This window comes from Bufo bufo, chromosome 3 (genome assembly GCF_905171765.1).
Source record: "Bufo bufo chromosome 3, aBufBuf1.1, whole genome shotgun sequence".
In the NCBI taxonomy this organism is placed as follows: Eukaryota; Metazoa; Chordata; class Amphibia; order Anura; family Bufonidae; genus Bufo; species Bufo bufo.
Window position 1 is genome coordinate 350819177 of NC_053391.1, and position 23657 is coordinate 350842833.

Below are 23657 nucleotides of genomic sequence, written 5' to 3' on the forward strand. Positions count from 1 at the left end.
CCCCCACACAGTATACAGTCCCACACAGTATACAGCCCCCCACAGTATACAGCCCCCCCACAGTATACAGCCCCCCCACAGTATACAGGCCCCCACACAGTATACAGCCCACCACACAGTATACAGCCCCCCCCCACAGTATACAGCCCACCACACAGTATACAGCCCACCACACAGTATACAGCCCCCCCCCACAGTATACAGGCTCCCACACAGTATACAGCCCACCACACAGTATACAGCCCACCACACAGTATACAGCTCCCACACAGTATACAGCCCCCCACAGTATACAGGCCCCACACAGTATACAGCCCACCACTATACAGTAGTTTACAGTATATTAACATAACAGCCCCTGTCACCTTTTTCTGATGTAATCTTCACACAAAAAAGCTCCAACACTCCTGGTAGGACCTGTGATGACCTCATAGCCATGTGACCAGTAATTGCTAGGTTACTGGTCACATGGTGATGATGTCATTAAGGTCCTGATCACAACTTTAACACAGTACGATCATGATGCCTGGACTCAGTGCAGGCAGGCATGGCAGCACCCCCTGTGTAGCTGACAGCTTGACACCCGGGGCAGTAGCTAGCAGGGCTCAAGAGGCAGCTGCCTTGGGCCCCCCAGGAGCAACTGGGCCCGGGGCAGCTGGCCCTTTTGCCCCTTGGTAAAGACGGCCCTGGGTGGTATGCTTAGGATCAGGGCTAGGACAAGGTCCACCACCAACAGAGGCTGAGCTGCCCAAGTGCGCCCCCCCCCGCCATTTAGATATGTATGTTTGTTATTAATCAGACATCCACCCCAACCCGCCCAACCCCCCCCCCCCCCCCGTTCCTTGTAATTTTACCCCATCCAGAACCCCATCAGACCTCAGATCAGACGGAAAAGAATATTATCTTTATTTAAGAACTATCTTACTTCACTTCAGGTCAGACTCTCACGCTCTATACCTGCTGGGGCCTGGCCGCTGGGTCGTGACACAGTGCTGTGCTGCTGCCCGCGCTGCTCCTGGTCTCCAGAGGGCGCACATGTGACCTGACTGCGTACAGCGCGTCAGGTCAAAGTGTGCGCTGTACGCAGCCAGTCAGGCAAGCGACTGAGCAGAGACCAGAGCAGGGGAGCGGCCGAGCCATGAGGCGGAGCGGGGAGGGAGCACGTCAGTCAGTGCCAAGTGCTCACTACTCCCTCCGTCCTCCAGCGCGGCAGGCGCGGCAGCAGCAGCGACGTGGTCAGTGGCCTGCTGCCGCCCAGAGGCTGGGGAGATGGCCTGCGCCCTGAGGCTGGAGCCTCCCCAGCCTCTGTGTCGGCCCGGCCCTGCTTAGGATCATGAGCAGTTCCTTTCCTTCTCCATACTCTTCTCTTCCCATCATTCTGGTACAAGTTGATCTTGGTCTCATCTGTCCATAGGATGTTGTTCCAGAACTGTGAAGGCTTTTTTAGATGTCGTCTGGCAAACTCTAATCTGGCCTTCCTGTTTTTGAGGCTCACCAATGGTTTACATCTTGTGGTGAACCCTCTGTCTTTATGTTAACCATAGAGGCGTTTCCGTCCCCACTTCGGACTACGTCTGTAATTTATGCACGCGATTTATAACTAGGAGTGCCTTCTGGATTTATATATTTGTTTGTTTTATTCATGTACATTAAATAGCAGTGATTGAGTCGGTGGAACGCACTTTACGTTCCATCTGCCTCTCACTGCTGGTCATGTGACCTCCCTATTTCAGGCCTTTGATATACTGCTGTGTTTGCTGTATTATATCTGACATCCTATTGAGGAATTCACCCCTAGTCGGAGATTGAGGTCTAATAGTTTCCTAGCTTGAAATAGCAGACGCTGTACTCCCAGACGGTGATGGCGATTTTTGATGTCTAATATCTTGATTATATATGTTCTCGGTCCAGGCGGAACCATGATATTAAATGTGTCTTTTATTGACGCCAGAACCGCGGTCCAGAAGTTCCGGAGCTCCGCACAATCCCAGAACATGTGTAACAAGGATGCAGGGCTCATGCCACATCTAGGACAATCCGCATCTTCCCGAACACCTATCCGGCATAAAAACTCTGGAGTCCTATACACCCGGTGTATTAAAAACAGCTGGGACATACGCTGCCCCTCACAAACTGACAATTGCGGAGTGAGCGCTAAGAGCGACTTCCACTGCTCTTCTGAGATCGGCCAGACCTCACTCTCCCATTTAATCTTGGTCTGTTTCTACTCATTAATGACCTCACCTTATTTTACATTTTCTTCATGCTGTTCACAGGTATATTTCATATATAGCTGGTTTACATTGTATGTCCCCATTTAGTGGACGCTCAGTGGATTCTGTGTGTGTCAGTTACATATATTCTTTTGTATACCGACACTTTGTCTATTTTGTATACAATTTTAAATGTGTGTTTGTTGGTGTGTCTAATAAACTTCATATATTTTATAATTGACTTATCATTGGATGTGCATTGATAGGGTGGTTCTTGTGACTCTCTCTTGGGTCAGGCGTTTCGTGAACCCTCTGTATTCACTCGGGGTAAAGTCTTCTCTTGATTGTTGACTTTGACTCGCATACACCTACCTCCTGGATAGTGTTCTTAATCTGGCCAACTGTTGTGAAGGGTGTTTTCTTCACCAGGGAAAGAATTCTTTGGTCATCCACCACAGTGTTAATGTTTTTGCTATCTCTCTGATGGGTTTGTTGTGTTTTTTCAGCCTAATGATGGCTTGCTTCACTGATAGTGACAGCTCTTTGGATCTCATCTTGAGAGTTGACAGCAACAGATTCCAAATGCAAATAGCACACTTGAAATGAACTGTGGACCTTTTATCTGCTCATTGTAATTGGGATAATGAGGGAATAACACACACCTGGCCATGGAACAGCTGAGAAGCCAATTGTCCCATTACTTTTGGTTTCTTAACAAGTGGGAGGCACATATGCAAACTGTTGTAATTCCTACACCGTTCACCTGATTTGGATGTAAATACCCTCAAATTAAAGCTGACAGTCTGCAGTTAAAGCACATCTAGTTTGTTTCATTTCAAATCCATTGTGGTGGTGTATAGAGCCAAAAATGTTAGCATTGTGTCGTTGTCCCAATATTTATGGACCTGACTGTATACAGCATTAGCGAGCAGACGATGTTTGGAGCGATTCACCAGTTTTTGGTCTCCTTGTCCCTCTCAAAAAATGTAATAAAAAGTGATCAAAAGGTCAAATGTACCCCAAAACCCTTACCAATAAAAACTACAGCTCACCCTGCAAAAAAACAAGCCCTCTGTAGACGGAGATATTAAAGTTATGGGTGTCAGAATATGGTGATGCAGTAAAATGTTTTATTTTTCCAAAGGTTTTTGTTTTTTGTTTTTGTATAAGCAGTAAAACCTAATAAAAACTTCATAAATTTGTTATTTCTGTAATCGTACTGACCAGTAGAATAAGGTCACTGTAAAGTGCACAGTGAACCGTAAAAACAACCCCCCAAAAAATTGTAGAATTGTGTTTTATTTTTTTCAATTGCAACCAACAGAACCCAAAAATAGTTTTCCCATTTTCCATGTTTTGGTAAATTAAATGGTTTAAATTAAAAAAAATATGTGAATGAGAAATTTAAAAAGTTGCGGCTACTGGATGGCATAGAGGAAAAAACAAAAATTCTAAACCAAAAATTGGTCGGTCCTTCAAGAGTACTTTCCTACTATTTCATTTCATATTATAGAAAATGGTGTAACTAACATATTTCTAAATCACTTCATTAAAAAAATATGCCTGCATCCACCTGAAAAAAAAGAAAAAGCTGTAAAATCATGGCCCCTAGGGGTCTCACTTCCACCTAAGTTGCAGCCCACTGCTTGTTGTCAGGCAAGATCCGTGTCTGGTAACAGAGACTCAGAAGACGGTTCACAGGAAAAGGGGCTATGAATAATATGGCTGGAATAGACATTAGAGAAGCCCAAACATAACTTTTTGCTTAACAGTTATGATTGTACAGCCATTATGCAAACTTTTTGTGAAAGCTCAGGTACACTAAGGAGTTACTCTGCTCATTTCATTAGATTTTCCTATTTTCTTTTATTGCAATTAAAACTAAAAAACACATGAACAAATGTATGTGTTCCAGGAGATCACACCTTTTTCCCCTCTTTCTTCTCAATGGCACAGGTCAGAAGGTAATACACCGCTGTGTTCTCTGTAGGCTTTCTACAAGAATGTCTATGTTGTCTACAGGTTATGCTTTTAATAGGCAGCACAGTGTATGGTAATAGCCTAGGCATTAAGGGTGTATTAGACAGGTTCGTATGAACGCTCGTTAGCGTTGAGCTACGTGTATAATAGTGTCCCTGATTACCCGATGAATAAGCAAATGCTCGTTTATGGGGCAATCCTAATCTTTCAACAGGTTTAAAAATAATTGTTTGCCGTCAGCAGATCATGCTGTGTAATAAAAATGTGCTGCCGGCAAACAATGATTCAGTATGGGTACGAGTGATGGCATTAGTGATGGATTCTCCCCATGCTCTGGAGGAGATCCTGCATGTAATAGCGGTATCCTCCACTGACGAGCAGGAGATTGCCAGGAAAGAACGCTTCCTTCCTGACAACAGCCTGCATAATCTGGCTGACTAATATAACCTTTATTTTGTTGTAATTTGTTAAAATAGTGGGTACTCGTTCTAAGAATGTTGAGAAACACTGTATTTTTAGGTGGGAAAGGGTCTCTACTTAACTTTCATACCATCATTCAAGAGAGAGATCAGTTTTTGGGAAAAAAAAACTGCTACGTGGGAAAAACTGGCATAGATCATTCACATTGAAATCAAAGGGAAAATATTAACAATGACCCACAAGGCTGTCCACAACCTGACCTCTATGTAAATCTATAATCTAATCTTCCAATACTTTTCCACATATAGGGGCACATTTAAGAGACATGCAACATGCCTTGTAGGGCTAGATCAGCTGAACGTGATGCTATCTTTCACTTAGCAATCCATTGCTTCATTCTAGAGAAAAGCACTTTTCTATATGCAAATGAACAGTTAAGTGCACCGAGGGATGGGTCAAGAAACTCTATTCACCCCTGCTCCTCTTGTTTCCTCTGCCAGCCCCTCCCTTTCCTACTTGATAGGGCGAGGTTCCTGCATAGTCATCCCGCCGGGCTTGCAGAAGAAGCAGGAGGAGCAAGGGTGCACAGAGTGGCTTGGGACCGTTCCTTGGTGCACTTAACTGCTCATTTGCATATGGTTTTATTTCTCTCCAGATTGAAGCAACACATCACTAAGTGAAAGGTGTCATTAGATTACTGGTAACAGATTCCCTTTAACTGGGCTTATATTTTTGTACATACGTTGGACCCAGCTCCCACTGACAGGGCTGAAATAATTAGGATACAATCCATGAGGTTTCTCCATTTTTTTCAATATTCTCCTGATGGTGTTCACCTATTGGAAATAAATTAACAGTGTTTAATAATGATTTTCTTTTCACTTTCTGTTCGAATTATGTAATGAAAATAGGGCACACAATCATTTCAACTGATGTTGATGCTGAATAAGTTTATGACCTCCTTGGGAATACATGTAGAGTTGTACATCTGGTATCATAAGGTGACTCCCATTATAACCAGGAATAAGCTCACCTCTACTAAAGCCAACTAAATAAAGGACGTCGGCAAGAAAGTATGGGAAGAATTTGAAAACTGGAGGATAAGTGCTAAAAATATAGGAACTTACATTATGGGAATTACGAATAAGATCTTTTAAAATAATCATCCAAATGATAATGGAGGGCAATAATATGTGGAACTGTATAATGTGGGAGTCTATAGGGATTGGGAATATAGGAATATATATCTATGGCATGATGACAGGATATTATAATTTTAGTATTATTGGGACAAATTTAAAATAAAGACTAATAGAGCCAATTATAGGATATTTAATTAATAATTTCTGGTAGATGACACAATATAGATGTTGAACAATAGTATGTCTAGATACATTCTAATAGAGTAATAACTAAAGGATCTAAGCTTAGGATACCTGGGTTAAGTTAAATGCTAATCTATTATCCCTAAGTATAAATTTCATAATAATTGCCATTTACATCTCTGAGACAAAAATTGGTTAAAGAAAAAAAAAAAAACTCCACTATAACACTTTATTACCAACTTCCATAATAGTGTAGTAGATATATAGGATAGAAACATACTCTGGTGTATATAATTTTAATACAGGTACAACAATTACTTTACGGCCAACAAAACATAGGCATATTAGTAGCTATATAGCACTAATGCATTTTGATTCTATTATTCCCACTCCCATATATAATCCTACATTTGTACCTTATATAGTAATAACCTGTAATAATCACGTAATTATGGTAATAGCACAGCTATAATTGAAAATAAATTGATAATCTCTTCCCATACTGTTTAAAATAGATAAATCAGAAATGATATCATAACATTGATAAATACAATTACATCTACATCTAGACGCAAGCGCAGTGATGACTTGTAAGTAGAGGAAATATTCTAAGTTCCACCGCATGCGCAGTGAAGAGAACATGCGCAGTGAAGAGAAGCGATGCGGGAGAAAACTATTACCGAAGTCATGCGCAGATGGATGAGCGTAGGAATATGTCACCACCTATCCTGACGGGAAAGGTAGGTATACCAATTTCCATTGGATTCTCCCCTAGCAATCAAATGAGTAATGAAGGAATATTGGATAAGGGAAGAGGCAAACCCGCCCAACAGACATAAATAGAATGAACTGACAATGCTCGTGTTTGCTATTGCTCCATTACCCCTGAGGACGCCACGTTTAGTGGTGACACATGTAGGCAGAGCGATGTGTTCAATGTTTTTCAATTAGATTCTGACCTTGTGTTTAATAGCGCAGCGACATGGTGTTACTGCAGGCACCTTAGTCTAAGTGCTTATGCGAAATATATTACAGCTAGGGAGGTATAGTGACCGTAATCAGACACTCAGTGATGGTACTACTATAAAAGGAAGGAGTGATAACATACACCAGAAAACATACATAGGAGTACTGAATTATTCACTATATTGATATAATTACCCATTAAGTATACTGCAGCAAATGATACGCTGAGAGTCAAAGCTGCAATAAACGCACATATGACAGCAGAGTGTATACAATAAATAATTGACATGGCTGCAGTATAGGAGATTATAAGGGATATGAAATCAATATCTTATTGAATCTCCCTAGATAAATCATTATCAGTGATATAGGCTCACAGTTAATACTGAGAACTAGAGAAATACTATAATTACTTGATATAAACAAAGGGTCATTTTCAACTTTTAATCATTGTGTTGTTTTGGGTAGTTTATTTTAAGAGTCAAGAATAAATGTTACGTTTTATTAGATGGTCTCGGGCCATTGAACCTTTCATTAATGTCAAACCTGGGCATGGCAGGGTCTTTTGTGGTAACGATAAAGTTTATGATCTCAGACACATTTCTTTACAAAATATGAAATTGTGGCAGTTTTACCTTCTCAATAAATACTGGGTCTCCAGATAATTCACTCAGCTTCAAAAATTCTAAGTGCAAGGTTCCAAATTCAGCTAAAATGCTGCTCCCAGCAGATGCCCATCCCCAGCTCCAGTTCAAACCACTGAAAAAATGTTTTTAAAATATACTCATTAGTTACATTATAACAGAAGCTATACCAGTGTACAGGAAAAATGCCTTCAATGTCTAAGCCATATACAGATATGATGTATATTGTAAGCTCTTGTGAGTAGAGCCCTCACTCCTAGTGTTTTATTCGTTTATTACCCTGCAATTTTGTGATGTCTTTTGATTTGTACATAATTGTAAAGCGCTCTGGAATATGGTGGCACCATATAAATAAAGATAATTTCTATTATTATATAAAGGCTCAGTAACAGTTTTTCCAGTATTTAATTACTATACAATGCCTGGTACAATGCTTATGAAAAGTCTTCAAACCCTTTTACTTTTTTCACATTTTGCTAAAATCAAACAAAATTCAAGTTTTCCCCATCTACCTGCACTCAATTCCGTATAATGAGAAAGTGAAAACAGAATTTTAGAAATACTTGCAACTATAAGTATTCAGACCCTTTGCTATGACACTTGACATTTAGTTTTGGGGGCCTCCTATTTCTCTTGTTCATCTTTGAGATGTTTCTACACCTTCACTAAAGTACACCTGTGGTAAGTTCAGTTGATTGGCCATAATTTGGACACACCCCTATCTATATAAGGTCTCATAGCTGAAAATGCATATCAAAGCAAAGGCAAAGCTAAGTGGAGGAAAAAACTGTAGACCTCAAAGATAGCATTGTGTGGAGGCAAAGTTCTGGAGAAGGGTACAAAAAAAATACTGCTCCACTGAACAAGGAACAACCACTTAGGTGGTCAGGTATTCCCTACGGTTTCAAAGAAAGTCTTGCTACCTGTATGCGTTTCATATACATTGTCCAAAAGGTTGCATTAGTGGATTCCGGTCCCGCTGCTAATTTTATTGATTATGATTTTGCCTTGTAATTGGGTATTCCCTTGTGTACTTTCTCAGAACCCATACAGATGTAGCAGGGTTAGGCTACTTTCACACTTGCGTTAGGAGCGGATCCGTCTGGTATCTGCACAGACGGATCCGCTCCTATAATGCAAACGCTTGCATCCGTTCAGAACGGATCCGTTTGCATAACCATGAACAAAAAAAAAAAAAATTTTTTTTTTTGGTCATGATGATGCAAACGGATCCGTTTTGACTTTACATTGAAAGTCAATGGGGGACGGATCCGTTTGAAAATTGAGCCATACTGTGTCATCTTCAAACGGATCCGTCCCCATTGACTTCCATTATAAGTCTGGACGGATCCGTTCGCCTCCGCACGGCCAGGCGGGCACCCGAACGATGCAAGCAGCGTTCAGGTGTCCGCTCACTGAGCGGAGCGGAGGCTGAGCACTGGCAGGCGGATGCATTCTCAGTGGATCCGCCTCCATTGAGAATGCATCAGGGCTGGACGGCTGCGTTCGGGACCGCTCGTGAGCTCCTTCAAACGGAGCTCACGAGCGGACACCTGAACGCAGGTGTGAAAGTAGCCTTAGCACTCCAGCTCTTAACTCAAATTTCTTAACTCATCGCGTTATCTTGAGACAAAAGCCATTGAAAAGCAATTGAAGGTGTTTGCTTAGATTAGATAACACAACTCAGAAATCTCATAAAACAGGAGTGTTAACTCTACTACATCCATACATGTCACAGTGGTAAATTCCACTCCCTTGGTTTGAGGTTTGGTGGAATTCTGTACAGTACACCTAGGATTTCCATAACCATTTGTGTAATACACAATGAGATTTGCTCGTTATCTGTAATGAAAAATGTACTTGCCACCGTTATTCTACTGTAACCTTGTCTCCAGCAGCACAATCCAGTGACCTCCTGTGAACTGGAGAAATGGGGAACCAGTTGTGTTGTTACTTGTCTTTCTATGTTCCAAGCTTGTCTCACGTTAAAGGTTGAACACCTCCCATTCGGGATTTAGCTGATGTCTTTGCCAGGAGTGGCTCAGACTCTCTCCCAGCACACAAACCCTATGATCGTGCTATTGATTTGATACCTGGGTCTAGGTATCCTACAAGGCGAATTTATCACCTGTCTGGCCCTGAATGTCAGTCCATGAGAGAGTATATACAGGAAAGCTTGAAAAAAAGGACATATCAGACCATCAGTATCCCTTATGGGAGCAAGGTTTTTCTTTATTAGTAAGAAAGAGGGGGATCTGAAATCGTGTATCAATTATAGGGAATCGCGTAAGATCACGGTAAAAAATCAATAGCCATTGCCATTGATTCCAGATCTATTCAATCAACTTCTGGATGGTATAACATGATTTGTAATAAAGAGGGGGATGAATGGAAGACAGCATTTAACACCTCTGAGGGTAACTTCAAGTATCTAGTAATGTTATTTGGGTTGAGCAATGCTCCTACAGTGTTTCAAAATCTGGTGAATGACATCTTCAGGGAATTTATTGGGACATTTTTAATAGTGTATTTGAATGATATACTAGTTTACTCTCCAGACTGGCAATCCCATGTGAACCATGTTAGAACAGTCCTACAAATTCTCTGTGAAAACTATCTGTATGTAAAAGGAGAGAAGTGTCTCTCTGGAATTCAAGAGGTATCTTTTTTGGGGTACATCCTCACCCCTCCGGCTTTTAAAATAGATTCCACCAAGGTACAGACTATTATAAATTAGGTTAGACCCTCTTCCCTAAAAATGTTACAGTGTTTTGGGGGATTTGCGAACTATTATCGCAAGTCTACTAAAAAAAAAATCTGCGTTTGCCAAACGGATTACGGACATGACTAGGAAAGGGACAGATTTAGTCCTTTGGCGGCCAGAAGCCATTGAGGCATTTGAATCCCTTTTTTTTTTATTGAGGCCCCTGTTTTGGTTCAACCAGACCTCTTCACTTATCCAGCTTAGTCCTTGTGCTTTTTCCCCCCGCAAATTTTATGATGTGGATTATTGTGAGCTCCTTGCAATTAAGTGGACCTATAAAGAAATGCATTACTTTTTGGAGGGAGCTCAACATCAGGTAACTGATTACTGACCACAAAAATATAACGTTCTTGGAGTTGGTTAAATCCTAGAAAGCTCAGATGGGCACTATTTTTCACACGTTTAAATTTTATCACTTTTAGGCCAGAAACTAAGAATATAAATCACAGAAAAAATGCACCAAACGGATATGCCACTGACTATACTAGCTAGTCATAAATGCAGATATTAAAAGCTGAGACTTTCGCCAATATATTCCTGTCAGGAAAATATCGGAGCCCTTCATGCACCACGTCACGGTCACTCAGCATGGCAAAGGGTCCTACCACTACGCTAACTATGGTGTGAACAAGGTCTGAAGGTGATGTAATCCAGCTCACAGACAGGCTTCCACACAAACGCCTAGCAGGACAACTAGTGCAATGTGAACAAAGCCAGACTTTCACCTCGAGACTAATGGGCAAACTGAGCATTTGAATCAATCCCTAGAACAGTATTTGAGGTGCTACATTTCAGATAATCAATCTGACTGGGTGGCTTATATTGTGCTTCCAAAGTACGTAATCAATAACCATATTAATTCCCACCTTAATACTTATTTTTTCTGCAACTATGGTTTTCATAGGTTGTGTGAGTCGCTTTCGTCTGCAGCCTCTGACAATCCGGAAGTAGATATGGTCGGAAAGGAACTTTGCACAGGCGTGTTAACGTCACAGGTCGCATTTACTGCAATACTGACTTCTGTATACCGGACCTCAAATTTGTACCCTGACTCCGCCTTCTGCCTGACCCTTTGGACTTGATGAGATATCCCGGTTTTGGCCCCTGGCTACCCCTATTTTCGCTTCGCTGTTTCTGTTTAGATTTGGACTTCCCTGGTATAGACCTTGGCTTGGTACATTTCTGTTCTTTGTTGTCTGATTTCTGTGCTGTTCTGTCACTAGCTGTTTATTATTTGTTTCCCTGAACTCCCTTCCCTGATTTGGACCCCGCACTTATTTAGTAGGGGCTGCCATCCAGTTGTGGGCAGCCGTTTAGGGTGGATTGTGCAAATAGGTGGGGACAGCGCTAGGCAGAAGTTTAGGGATCACTGGTCCCTATTAGTGATGAGCAGCAGGGGCAATATTCGAATTCGCAATATTTCACGAAATAATTGGGGAAAATTCATCATATAGAATTCGCGATTATTTTCTTGATTGCGAAAATCGGCAATTTAATATGCGCGTATTGCGCACTCGAAACAGGCGTGGGTCACTGTTGCTACATTTTTCAAGCTGCTAGAAGTTTCCTGAGACTGGAGAAAATGGTTGGCATGGCAGAACATTACAATAGCTTTATACGCAGATAAAGTGCTCCAATATATTCACGATTGCGCAAATCAGCAATTAATGATGCGAAAATTTTAGCGCAATATGTGCAACTTCACATTTTAGCAAGTCTGACTACATATTACTGATTGCTGCACTAAGTATTGTTGTAAAACTTGTAACAACACAGCACTATATCTGTAACATGTATGTATGGACAGCAGAACCTATCACACTACCTAACACCCTGCACTGGAGCCTATCAGCTACACTATATCACAATCTAACCTACACTGACTATCTCCCACTAACTATCTGTAAAATATATATATATATATATATATATATATATACAGTACAGACCAAAAGTTTGGACACACCTTCTCATTTAAAGAGTTTTCTTTATTTTCATGACTATGAAGGCATCAAAACTATGAATTAACACATGTGGAATTATATACATAACAAACAAGTGTGAAACAACTGAAAATATGTCATATTCTAGGTTCTTCAAAGTAGCCACCTTTTGCTTTGATTACTGCTTTGCACACTCTTGGCATTCTCTTGATGAGCTTCAAGAGGTAGTCCCCTGAAATGGTCTTCCAACAGTCTTGAAGGAGTTCCCAGAGATGCTTAGCACTTGTTGGCCCTTTTGCCTTCACTCTGCGGTCCAGCTCACCCCAAACCATCTCGATTGGGTTCAGGTCCAGTGACTGTGGAGGCCAGGTCATCTGGCGCAAAACCCCATCACTCTCCTTCATGGTCAAATAGCCCTTACTTTCAAAGTTTCCCCAATTTTTTGGCTGACTGACCGACCTTCATTTCTTAAAGTAATGATGGCCACTCGTTTTTCTTTACTTAGCTGTTTTTTTCTTGCCATAATACAAATTCTAACAGTCTATTCAGTAGGACTATCTGCTGTCTATCCACCTGACTTCTCCTCAACGCAACTGATGGTCCCAACCCCATTTATAAGGCAAGAAATCCCACTTATTAAACCTGACAGGGCACACCTGTGAAGTGAAAACCATTTCAGGGGACTACCTCTTGAAGCTCATCAAGAGAATGCCAAGAGTGTGCAAAGCAGTAATCAAAGCAAAAGGTGGCTACTTTGAAGAACCTAGAATATGACATATTTTCAGTTGGTTCACACTTGTTTGTTATGTATATAATTCCACATGTGTTAATTCATAGTTTTGATGCCTTCAGTGTGAATCCACAATTTTCATAGTCATGAAAATAAAGAAAACTCATTGAATGAGAAGGTGTGTCCAAACTTTTGGTCTGTACTGTATATATATATATATATAAGGTAACTAACTAACTAACTATCTAATGTAATTAAACTGTAAAGCAAAGAACACAGCAATGACACTGCTGTCTCTCTCAGAACTCCATAAAACTACAGAAAATGGCTGCTGGGGAGGTTCTTATATACCGTAGTAAGGGGTAGGCAACTTTACTATTGGTTGCTAGGGGTGTTGCTAAGCTCAGACAAAGACATTGCAGCCTTCTCATTGGCCCACAAGCAAGAAGGGAGGTTACTGATGAAAAAAAAAATCTAGAATATTTGAGAATACGAATATATAGAACTATATTCTAAATCTTTGCAAATTCTCGAAGTGGCGATATTCACGATTAAAATTCGCGATTCAAATATTCGCGTCCAACACTAGTCCCTATTGTGACAGGCCCAGTCAGGGTCCTGACTAGAACCAAATTGTACATCTCTGAGGGACATCTGAGCTTGGAGGATCTGCAGAGAAGAATGATAGAAAATCTCCATATCCAAACCAAACCTTGTGGCATCATACCTAAAAAGACTGGAGGCTGTAATCTCTGCCAAAGGTGCTTCAACTAAGTACTGAGTAAAAGGTCTGAATACTTATGTCAATGCAATATTTTTGTGTTTTCTTTTCAATAAATTAGCAAAGATTTCGAACATTCTTTTGTCACCTTGTCATTATGGAGTATTTAGTGCAGATTGATGGGCAAAAACTGGATTTTTTAAAAATTTTAGGAGAAAGTTGCAACATAGCAAAATGTGAAAAAAGTGAAAGGATCTGAAGACTTTCCAATTGCATTGTATATAGACTGTACCTCACAAAAATAAAATCAGCAGAGCAAACACATTGAACCAGAAAGGAATGCTGGGAGAATTCATCTCTGAATTGCTAATACAGTTTTGGATTATAATACAGGTTATATCCAGGACTAATACAGCTCTATTATCTCTTGGTTTGGGCATTCCGTTCATGGTATTTTTGGATTACCCAATGTATACCTCCAATGGAAGGCTGCAACATATGAATGTATGCTACTGTATAAACATATGGTAACATAAGGGACCCAATGCGAAAAAAGAAAACAACTATGCCAGCTTATACCGACATGGCACATGCCACGTCGGTATACACCAGGTAGATGGCGGCCTATGGATACTTTTGACAGTTACATCATACTCTCTCTTAGTGCATACAATGAACTTCAGAAACAAAGCGTGAATAAAGCCTAAGGCTGTGTTACAATCTGCCATTCAGATTCTGTACAAAATGCATGGATAAAATACCACTGCATGCAGCATTATTTGCTCCAACAAAATGATGGACACCATAACTGATACCCAAAGGAAACCCCTTTATAGTCAGTAGGATCTGTCAGGTGCCATTGGTGACAGATCCAGTCCTGCAGTTGTTTTCATTTTTCTATTTCTTCAGTGGAACAGCCAAATGGAAATGACAGAACAGATGTGAATGTAGCCTAACTCAACTTTTTCTGTAGATTAATTCCATACATCAACTGTAAAATGAATGTCCATTATAAATCATTAAGAAGCTTCAATATAACTTTCAGGGGGAAAAAACTAATTTTAAAATAAACATTAAAGAGAGAATTTGTAAAGTGTGGTGATTTCTAGAGAAGTACTAAGTGCAAATTTATTTTTTATACTTTGGGTTAGAAGAGAATAAAGGCATTGGGAGAAATACAGATGGGGCGACACATGAAGTAGTTATTAGATCTTTCACTGATTAAATGTTTCAATAATCTTTAAGCTGAAATTATCTTGTCAAGGAAAGGATACTAGTAGTGACAGCAAATTACACATTTGTGCATTGAGTCATAACCAGGATCATTGTTTCTTCTCCTTCTTCAAGTGCTTTAGGAAAGACATCGTGCCTATTACAAACCATTTTATCATTTTTTAGTATGTGCTCTCCCAGCGCTGCTCTGTAAGTACCTCAACCATTTCTCAAAAACTATGTTAAGAATGTCTGAGGTGGGAATTGTGAATGTGGAATCGCCCTCTCAGTTTCAGCAGTGTTTAGAATGATGTCTAATAACTATTATTTAAAGAAATGGAAAATGCTTTTTATAGTAGAGCAGCAGAGATTACATAAAGTCTTGTTTGGCTAGGCTTTTTATGGTCCATGCATTGACTCCGTATATATTTATACATGCACATTAAAAATACTTTAATGTTAACTAAAACCAAATATGAATATAAATGACTTTGGGATCCAATATCGAATATAAATGGCAGTGAATCCCAATAATAAGGTGCACATAATCCAAAGTCAATCCATATTGCCATAAATAATGCAACCTACAATGAAGTACACTGTCACTTTAAATAATCAAAAGAAACCATGCAGAGACTGTGGCATATGAATTATGCCGCTATAATGCTCAGAGTGTCAGTAACAAGCATACTACATCTGCACATCTTCTAACACCATAAATACTAAATGGGAAGAGTGCAACACTTTCTAATGTGGTGAAAATAACTAGTGATAAATAAGCCCACTTATCGTTAAGATTGTGGCACACTTCGAACCACGTTTCACGTATATCGCTTCGTCTGGATACTCCTCCCTCCTGATGAAGTGACAACGGTATGGCATTAGAAGTTTTTCACGGTTCCCATTTAGTAATTATGGTGTTACAAGGACGTATAGATGTAGTATGCTTGTTACTGACACTGTGAGCATTATAGCGACATAATTCATACACCACACTCCCTGAACGGTTATTTTTTATTATTTAAAGTGAAAGTGTACTTCATTGTAGATTGTATTTAGGGATGAGTGAATCGACTTCGGATGAAACATCTGAAGTCTATTTGCATAAAACTTCGTTCTAATACTGTACGAATACTGTACGGAGCAGGAGCTCCGTACAGTATTAGAATGTATTGGCTCCGATGAGCCGAAGTTATTGCTTCACGAAGTCTTGCGAGACTTCGGACAATGACTTCATAAATTAAGTTGTACTATAAAAATCATTTCCCGAACTCGGGTTCAGTTCCAACGTAGCACTTAGAACCGAACCCGAGTTCGGGAAATGTTTTTTTACAGTACAAATTAATTTATGAAGTTATTGTGCGAAGTCTCTCAGAGCCAATACATTCTAATACTGTACGGAGCTCCTGCTCCATACAGTATTAAAACAAAGTTTTAATGCGAATCGACTTCGGATGTTTCATCCGAAGTCGATTCGCTCATCCCTAGTTGTATTATTTATGGCAGTATGGATTGACTTTGGATTATGTGCACCTTATTGTTGGGATCGACTGGCATTTGCATTTGATATTGGATTGGGAAGTCATTTGTATTCATATCTGTTTTTTGTTAACATTAAATAAAACATTTTGTATGGGGATAAATAAAGGCCCTGGTTTCTATTGTTTTGATATTGTAATTTTGAGCTATCCTGGGTAATGGATTGGCAGTTACATGGAAAGGGACTTTATAGGAGTCTATAGACCCACTTTGCCATAAGAAATGCTGTCCCTATAGGTGTGCTGCAAAATGGTGCCTCCATTTAGCACCATATTCTCCTTGGTAAGCTATGCTTCTAGGGAAGACTATCTCCATAACATTGTATGCACTGAAGCAAGCCACATTTATTTATTTATTTTGGGGGTTGCTGATTCTCTAAGAATCTATGAGAAAGAAAACCTGTATGTCCCTCCCTATAGAAATACACAGACACACAGACAATGTTGTCCCATAGCCAAATATGGGTGCCACATTATATGTGTATGGACCTTAATAATCCATCGAACAGATAGCCTATAATATATACAGTGTCCCTCAAGATTAATTAGTTCCAGATCGACCATTGAATGTTGAAACCATTATAACTTGAGTAATTGGTTCCAAAGCAACAAAATGCCATCCAAGATAAGAGAACATGAAGATTTAAGAAAAATAAGCAGATAATTAAAGGGAACCTGTCTTCAACTTTATGCTGCCCATACTAAAGGCAGAATAAAGTAGCGACAGGTGAGTTGATTTCAGCGGTCTGTCATTTAAAAGTTAAAAGTAAGTGGTTGCTGAGAACCAACATCACAATCATTGCAGACTAGGCCTGGAAAAGAGTCACGACCACCTGAGAAGAGTCCTGGTTATTCATGAAGTCCTGCTCTTCTGCTGATGACTGACAGTCTTCTACCTAGTTTTCTCCCTTTCTCTCTAGGAGAGAACTGCCAATCATCAGCAGGTGGGCGGGAGAGCAGGAGATTATGGATAACCAGGACTCTTCTCAGGTAGATTTGACTCTTTTCAAGGCCTGGGCTGCAATCATTAAGATGCTGGTTCTCATCAAGCAGTTACTTTTAGCTCATGAGTGACACACCGCTGAAATCAGCATTTCTGTCACTATTTTATGCTGCCCTCACTGAGGTTATCATGCAGTTGATGACAGGTTCCCTTTAAGACAGATAAAACAAGTCATTACTTATAACAGTCAGGAATAGCTGCTAACTAGCATCTAATACAGCTATTTTACCAGAGAAGTGCCGATGATTGGTTGGGTCTCAGTCTGAGACATTGTATGTTGAGTCTAGTTTTAACTTACGATGGGTCAGAAAAGACCACTGTATGTTGAAAATAATGTATCCTGAGGCCATTGTATTTTGAGGGATCACTATATAGGATATACTGTTGATGAGTTTCCTTTAGAGAAAACTGCAAGAAGAATCATATTATGATAAATGCAATGGGGTTGTTAATATCCTCCTACAGTTTACAGTTTCGGTATTCTGTAGGAGTGGAAATTGCTGACAAAACATTTGGAATAATTTTAGTCCAATTTTATTCACAATTTATTCAATTTTTATTTCCATATTGTATTTTTTTTTTTACTCTATATCATGTTCCAAGCTGTTTTGTTTTTTCATTAACAATTTTTTTTTGCTGTTTTTGTAATGTTGCAGAAACATGGATGATAAAGAACAGAACAAATACACACATGAGAAGTATAGTAACATAGTAACATAGTTTGTAAGGCTGAAAAAAGATATATGGCCATCCGCCCTAGCCTAATATCCTGCAACATTGATCCAGAGGAAGGCAAAAAATTCTCATGAGGTAGAAGCTAATTTTCCTCATCTTAAGGCCTCATGCACACGACTGTTGTTTTGGTCCGCATCCTAGCCGCAGCTTTTGCGGCTTGGATGTGGACCTATTCACTTCAATAGGGCCGCAAAAGATGCGGACAGCACTCCGTGTGCTGTCCGCATCCGTTGCTCCATTCCGTGGTCAGCAAAAAAAATATAACCTGTCCTATTCTTGTCCGTGTGCATGAAGCCTAAGGGAAACTCCAAATTTGGCAGTCAGAACAACTCCTGGACCAATGACCCTTCTCCAAAAATCTAGTAACTATAACTTGCAATATTATTATACTCCAGAAATGCATCCAGGCTCCTCTTGAACTCAATTAGTGCGTACACCATTACCACCACCTCAGGCAGAGAGTTCCATAGACTCACTGCTCTTACAGTAAAGAACCCCCTTCTATAATGGTGTAGACACCTTCTTTCCTCCAGATGTAGAAGATGTCCCCTTGTCACAGTCCTGGGTATAAATAGATAATGGGAAAGATCTCTGTACTGACCCCTGATATATTTATACATAGTTATTTGATTGCCCCTCAGTAGTCTTTTTTTTAAACGAAATAACCTGCATTTTAAAATCCAACCCATTGACATCAATCGGCTAAAAATGGTACAATGTATGCATATTGTGAAACAAGCATGCGCATAAAAAAGTGCATTGAAAACATATGAAATGTGAATAAAACCATTCAACTGTAAAGAAAAAGATTATATTAATAGGGATCCATAATAGACAATGGTGAATGAGCCATTAGTAACAAATATTCTAACTCGGTAAGTGATAGTGTTGAGCGAGCATGCTCGGCCGAACACCATTTTCACTCGAGCATCGTGATGCTCGGCACATCGTAGTATTCGGCCGAACACCGCGTGTGCTTGAGTCTCCTCCCCGCCCGTTTCGGGGGAAGTACTGCCACTCACTGTAATGCCGTAACCATATTGGTTACTGGCATTACAGTGATTGGTTGGCTGAAACGCGTCATCAGGTGCTATATAGCACCCGATGACACGTGGTTCGGCTCAGTCTTAGTCAGGGAGAGCTGCAGCAGAAGGGACAGATAGTGTAGGGACAGGATTTTTATTTTGTTTTTAGGCAGGGTTTAGTCTTGAAAGGTGTTAGAGACCCAAAAAGTCCTTTTAAGGACTATTGTTTTATCTGGCTGCAATATATATTATTAGCGCAACCTGCATAAATTGCGTGGAATTGTTTGGCTGCTGCTGACAGTGACACAACCTCTGCTACATCTGTTGTGTTACATTTGCGCACCCTAAATATCTGTGACCTTCAGCGCAATTGTTCGGCCGCTGCTGACAGCGACATTATCTACGCTACATCTCCTGTATAATGTTTGTGCATCCTAAATATCAGTGACATTCGGTTAAATTTTTTCGCCGCTGGAGACAGCGACATTACCTGCGCTACATCCCCTGTATAGCATTCGCGCATCCTAAATATCAGTGAAATTCTGTTTAATTTTTTTGCTGCTGGTGACAGCGACATTACCTGCGCTACATCTGTATAACGTTTGCACATCCTAAATATCTGTGACATTCAGTTAAATTTATTTGCGCATACACTTACAAAACCTGCTCTACTGTACGTGTGACATACTTGCAAGCATATATAGCATTTAATATGCTCAAGGCGAGCAGTAAGGGACGGGGAAGTGGCCGTGCTGCTGATGGTGCACGCAGAGGCCGTAAAACTGTGCCTGCTGCCAGAGCACAAGAAACACACTCATCCACAATACATAGCTTCATCTCCCAGTTTGCAGGGTGGCGCAGGACACCACTCTTGAAGTCACCCCAGTGTGACTAGGTGGTCGGTTGGATTGCAGCAGATAATGCTTCCAGTCGGTTAAGCACCACCCTGTCTTCCGCAAAGTCCAGTCTCAGTAGCCAAGAGTCTGGTCAACAGAATCCTCACCCTGATCCTCCTTCCTCCCACCATGGAGAGTCTTGGCAAACAAGTGATTCCTCACTCGGATATTCCGCGGAGCTCTTTTCATCGCCATTCCTTGATTTGGCCCTCTCGCCAAGTCCGCTTGAAGAGGGATATGAGGAGATCTTGTGCACTGATTCCCAAACTCTTGAGCATCCACAGTCAGAAAAAGAGGATGGTGGGGAACGGCAATTAGTGTTTCACGAGGTGGATGATTATGATGAGACGCAGTTGTCAATAGGTCAACCGCAATTAGTGTCTCAAAAGGTTCATGATGAGGATGAGACACAGTTGTCAATAAGTGAGGTTCTTGTTAGGTCAACAAGTCAGGAGGATGACCAGAGTGAGGAAGTGGAAGAGGAGGTGGTGGACAATGAAATCACTGACCCAACCTGGGAAGGTGGTAAGCCGACCAAGGACAGCAGTACAGAGGGGGAGGGAACTGCAGCACCGCAACAGGCTGGAAGAGGCAATTGGGTGGCAAAAGGGAGAAGGCTGGCCACAACAAACAGGCCCACAACTGTTCCCCGGAGCACCCCCTTGCAGTAATCTCCCTTGCCAAGGGGTAGGTGTTCCGCAGTCTGGCCCTTTTTTGAGGAAAGTGCGGACGATAAAAGAATTGTCATTTGGAACCTGTGGCAGACCAAAAAAAGCAGGGGCGTGAACACTAGCAATCTCACCACCAGCAGCATGATCAGCCACATGGCATCAAAGCACTCTAATAGGTGGGCCGAACGCTTGGGTCCACAATCAGTGTCTGTGGGTCATCCCACTGCCTCCTCTTCCCCTGTGTTACGTGCTGGCTAATCCCCTGTCCAAGACACAGGCCTGGATGCCTCCCGCCCTGCACCTGGACCTTCTCAAGCACCATTATCTAGCACATCCACTTCTGTGTCCCAGCGCAGCGTACAGATGTCCATACCCATGTCCATACCATGAACGAAAGTGCAAATACCCAGCCTCCCACCCACAGGCCATAGCACAAAATGTGCACCTTTCCAAATTGCTGGCCCTGGAAATTTTGGCATTTAGGCTTGTGGACACAGAGGCTTTCCGCAGCCTGATGGCGGTGGCCATCCGTCGTTACTCAGTCCCCAGCCGCCACTTTTTTTCCCGGTGTGCCATCTCCGCCTTACACCAGCATGTGTCCCATAACATCACCCGTGCCCTGACCAACGCAGTTAATGGGAAGGTCCACTTAACGACTGATACATGGACAAGTGCTTTTGGCCAGGGATGCTACATTTCCCTGACGGCACACTGGGTGAAAATTCTGGAGGCCGGGAGCTAGTTGTACCCTGGGATTGCACAGTTGCTTCCGACGCCAAGGATTGCAGGTCTTACTTCATCAGGATTTCCGCCACCACCTACATTAGTGGCAGCAACCCCCCTACTCCTACTCCACCTCTGAATTCTCATCTTGCAGCACCAGGCATCAGTCAGTAGCTGAATGCAGTGTAGCACTGCAGTGGGAAAGTGGCAACAGGCAGTGCTGAAACTAATTTGCTTAGGTGACAAACAGCAAACCGCCGCAGAGCTGTGGCAGGGTATAAGGGACCAGACACTCAACCTACAACCAGGCAAGGTTGTTTCTGATAATGGCCGTAACTTGATGGCGGCTTTGAAGCTCGGCAAGCTCACACACATACCATGCTTAGCCCACATGTTCAACTTACTGATTCAGCAGTTTCTCAAAACCTACCCCAATTTGCCTCAGCTACTGGTGAAGGTGCGCCACGTGTGTGCCCATTTCCGAAACTCCTCTACAGCTGCCGTCGGTCTGGCAATGCTGCAGCAGTGCTTGCAATTGCCAGCTCACTGACTGTTGTGCGACGTGAGCATGCGCTGGAACTCCACGTTCCACATGTTGGCCAGGCTTTGTGAGCAGCAGAAGGCAGTAGTGGAATACCAGCTGCAACATGGTCGTTGCCTTTCCAGTCAGCTTCCGCTCTTCACAAGCGACAAGTGGGCATGGATGTCTGACCTCTGTGCGGTTTTACACAACTTTGAAAAATCAACACAGATGGTGAGCGGCGATGCCGTTATTATCAGCATAACCATCCCACTTCTGTGTCTACTGAAACGCTCGCTGCTCACAATGAACGCTTTGCATGTGGAAGAGGTGGAAATGGGGGAAGACAGTACACAGGGTGATAGCCAGACCACCCTCAGTTTGTCTTCTCAGCGCGAATTGGATAATGATGATGAGGAGGAGCAGGAGACGGTTGCCTCCGCTACAGAGGGTAGTACCCATAGCAGGTTTATTCCATCTGTGTGGATGGGCCAAAGAGGAGGAAGTGGATGAGGAGATTGAGAGTCATCCTCCTCATGAGGACAGCAAAGTCTTGCCTGTTGGGACTCTGTCACACATGGCTGACTTTATGTTATGCTGCCCTTCCAGCGACCATCGCATTATACGCATTTTGGCCAACACCGATTACTGGTTGTTCACCCCCGCTACAAAGAGAACATCTCATCTCAACTGATCTCATTTGCAGCTGACAACACTGGCGGCAGAGTATGTAGTTCCTTGGGCAACCGAGGAGGGGAGACGAGGGGAACACACAGCAGTTCCAACAGAGGCATGGCAACACTCTCCAAGGCCTGGGACAGTTTCATGACACCCCGCCAGCAACCTCACCCTGATGCGCGGCCGAGTGTCACAAGGAGGGAAAAGTTTTGGAAGATGGTGAAGGAGTACATAGCAGACCGTGTAAGCGTCCTCAGTGATCTTTCTGTGCCTTACAACTATTTGGTGTCCAAGCTGGACACGTGGCACGAACTGGCGCTCTACGCCTTGGAGGTGCTGGCCTGCCCTGCCGCCAGCGTTTTGTCAGAGCGGGTATTTAGTGCTGCTGGGGGCATAATAACTGATAAGCGCATCCGCCTGTCAGCTGAAAATGCTGACAGGTTGACTCTTATCAAAATGAACAAGACCTGGATTGCCCCTGACTTCTCTACTCCACCAGAGGAAAGCGGCTGAACATAAAAGCACTTTAAATGTGGCTTGTATGGTGTATTGAATACACTGTATTCCCATGCACCCCTTCCACCACAAAAAAGGGTATAAGGTTCAATCTTCCTTTTCTCGTCCTCCTCCTCCTCCATCATATCAACATGCTTATTAGGCTGCCCTCGCTCCTAATGTTTTAGAGGGTCAGCTCAGCAGCAGACCCTCCCCCCTATTGTTTTAGAGAGTCACCAGCAGGCCCTCGCCCATAATGTTCTAGAGGGTCAGCTCAGCAGCAGGCTGTCGCCCCTAATGTTTAAGATTGTCAGATCAGCAGCAGACCCTTACCCCTAATGTTTTAGATGGTCAGATCAGCAGCAGGCCCTGGCCCCTATTGTTTTAGAGGGTCAGCTCAGCAGCAGACCCTCGCCCCTAATGTTTTAGAGGGTCAGCTCAGCAGCAGACTCTCA

The 23657-nt window shown here is 42.0% G+C and overlaps 1 protein-coding gene across 2 annotated transcripts in view; it reads right to left on the reverse strand.

The window, feature by feature from the left end:
- Nucleotides 1-23657, reverse strand: part of LOC120995333 (mannosyl-oligosaccharide 1,2-alpha-mannosidase IA-like) — a 115860-nt gene that overhangs the window by 51341 nt on the left and 40862 nt on the right. For both annotated transcript variants that reach the window (XR_005777573.1, XM_040424462.1), the window contains exons 6-7: nucleotides 7540-7663; nucleotides 5356-5449 (exon numbers count right to left, since the gene is read on the reverse strand). Coding sequence is in view for 1 of the 2 variants with exons in the window: in XM_040424462.1 (XP_040280396.1) it covers nucleotides 5356-5449; nucleotides 7540-7663 (218 nt within the window). In the remaining variant the exon portion in view is untranslated. The remainder of the gene's footprint in view (nucleotides 1-5355; nucleotides 5450-7539; nucleotides 7664-23657) is intronic.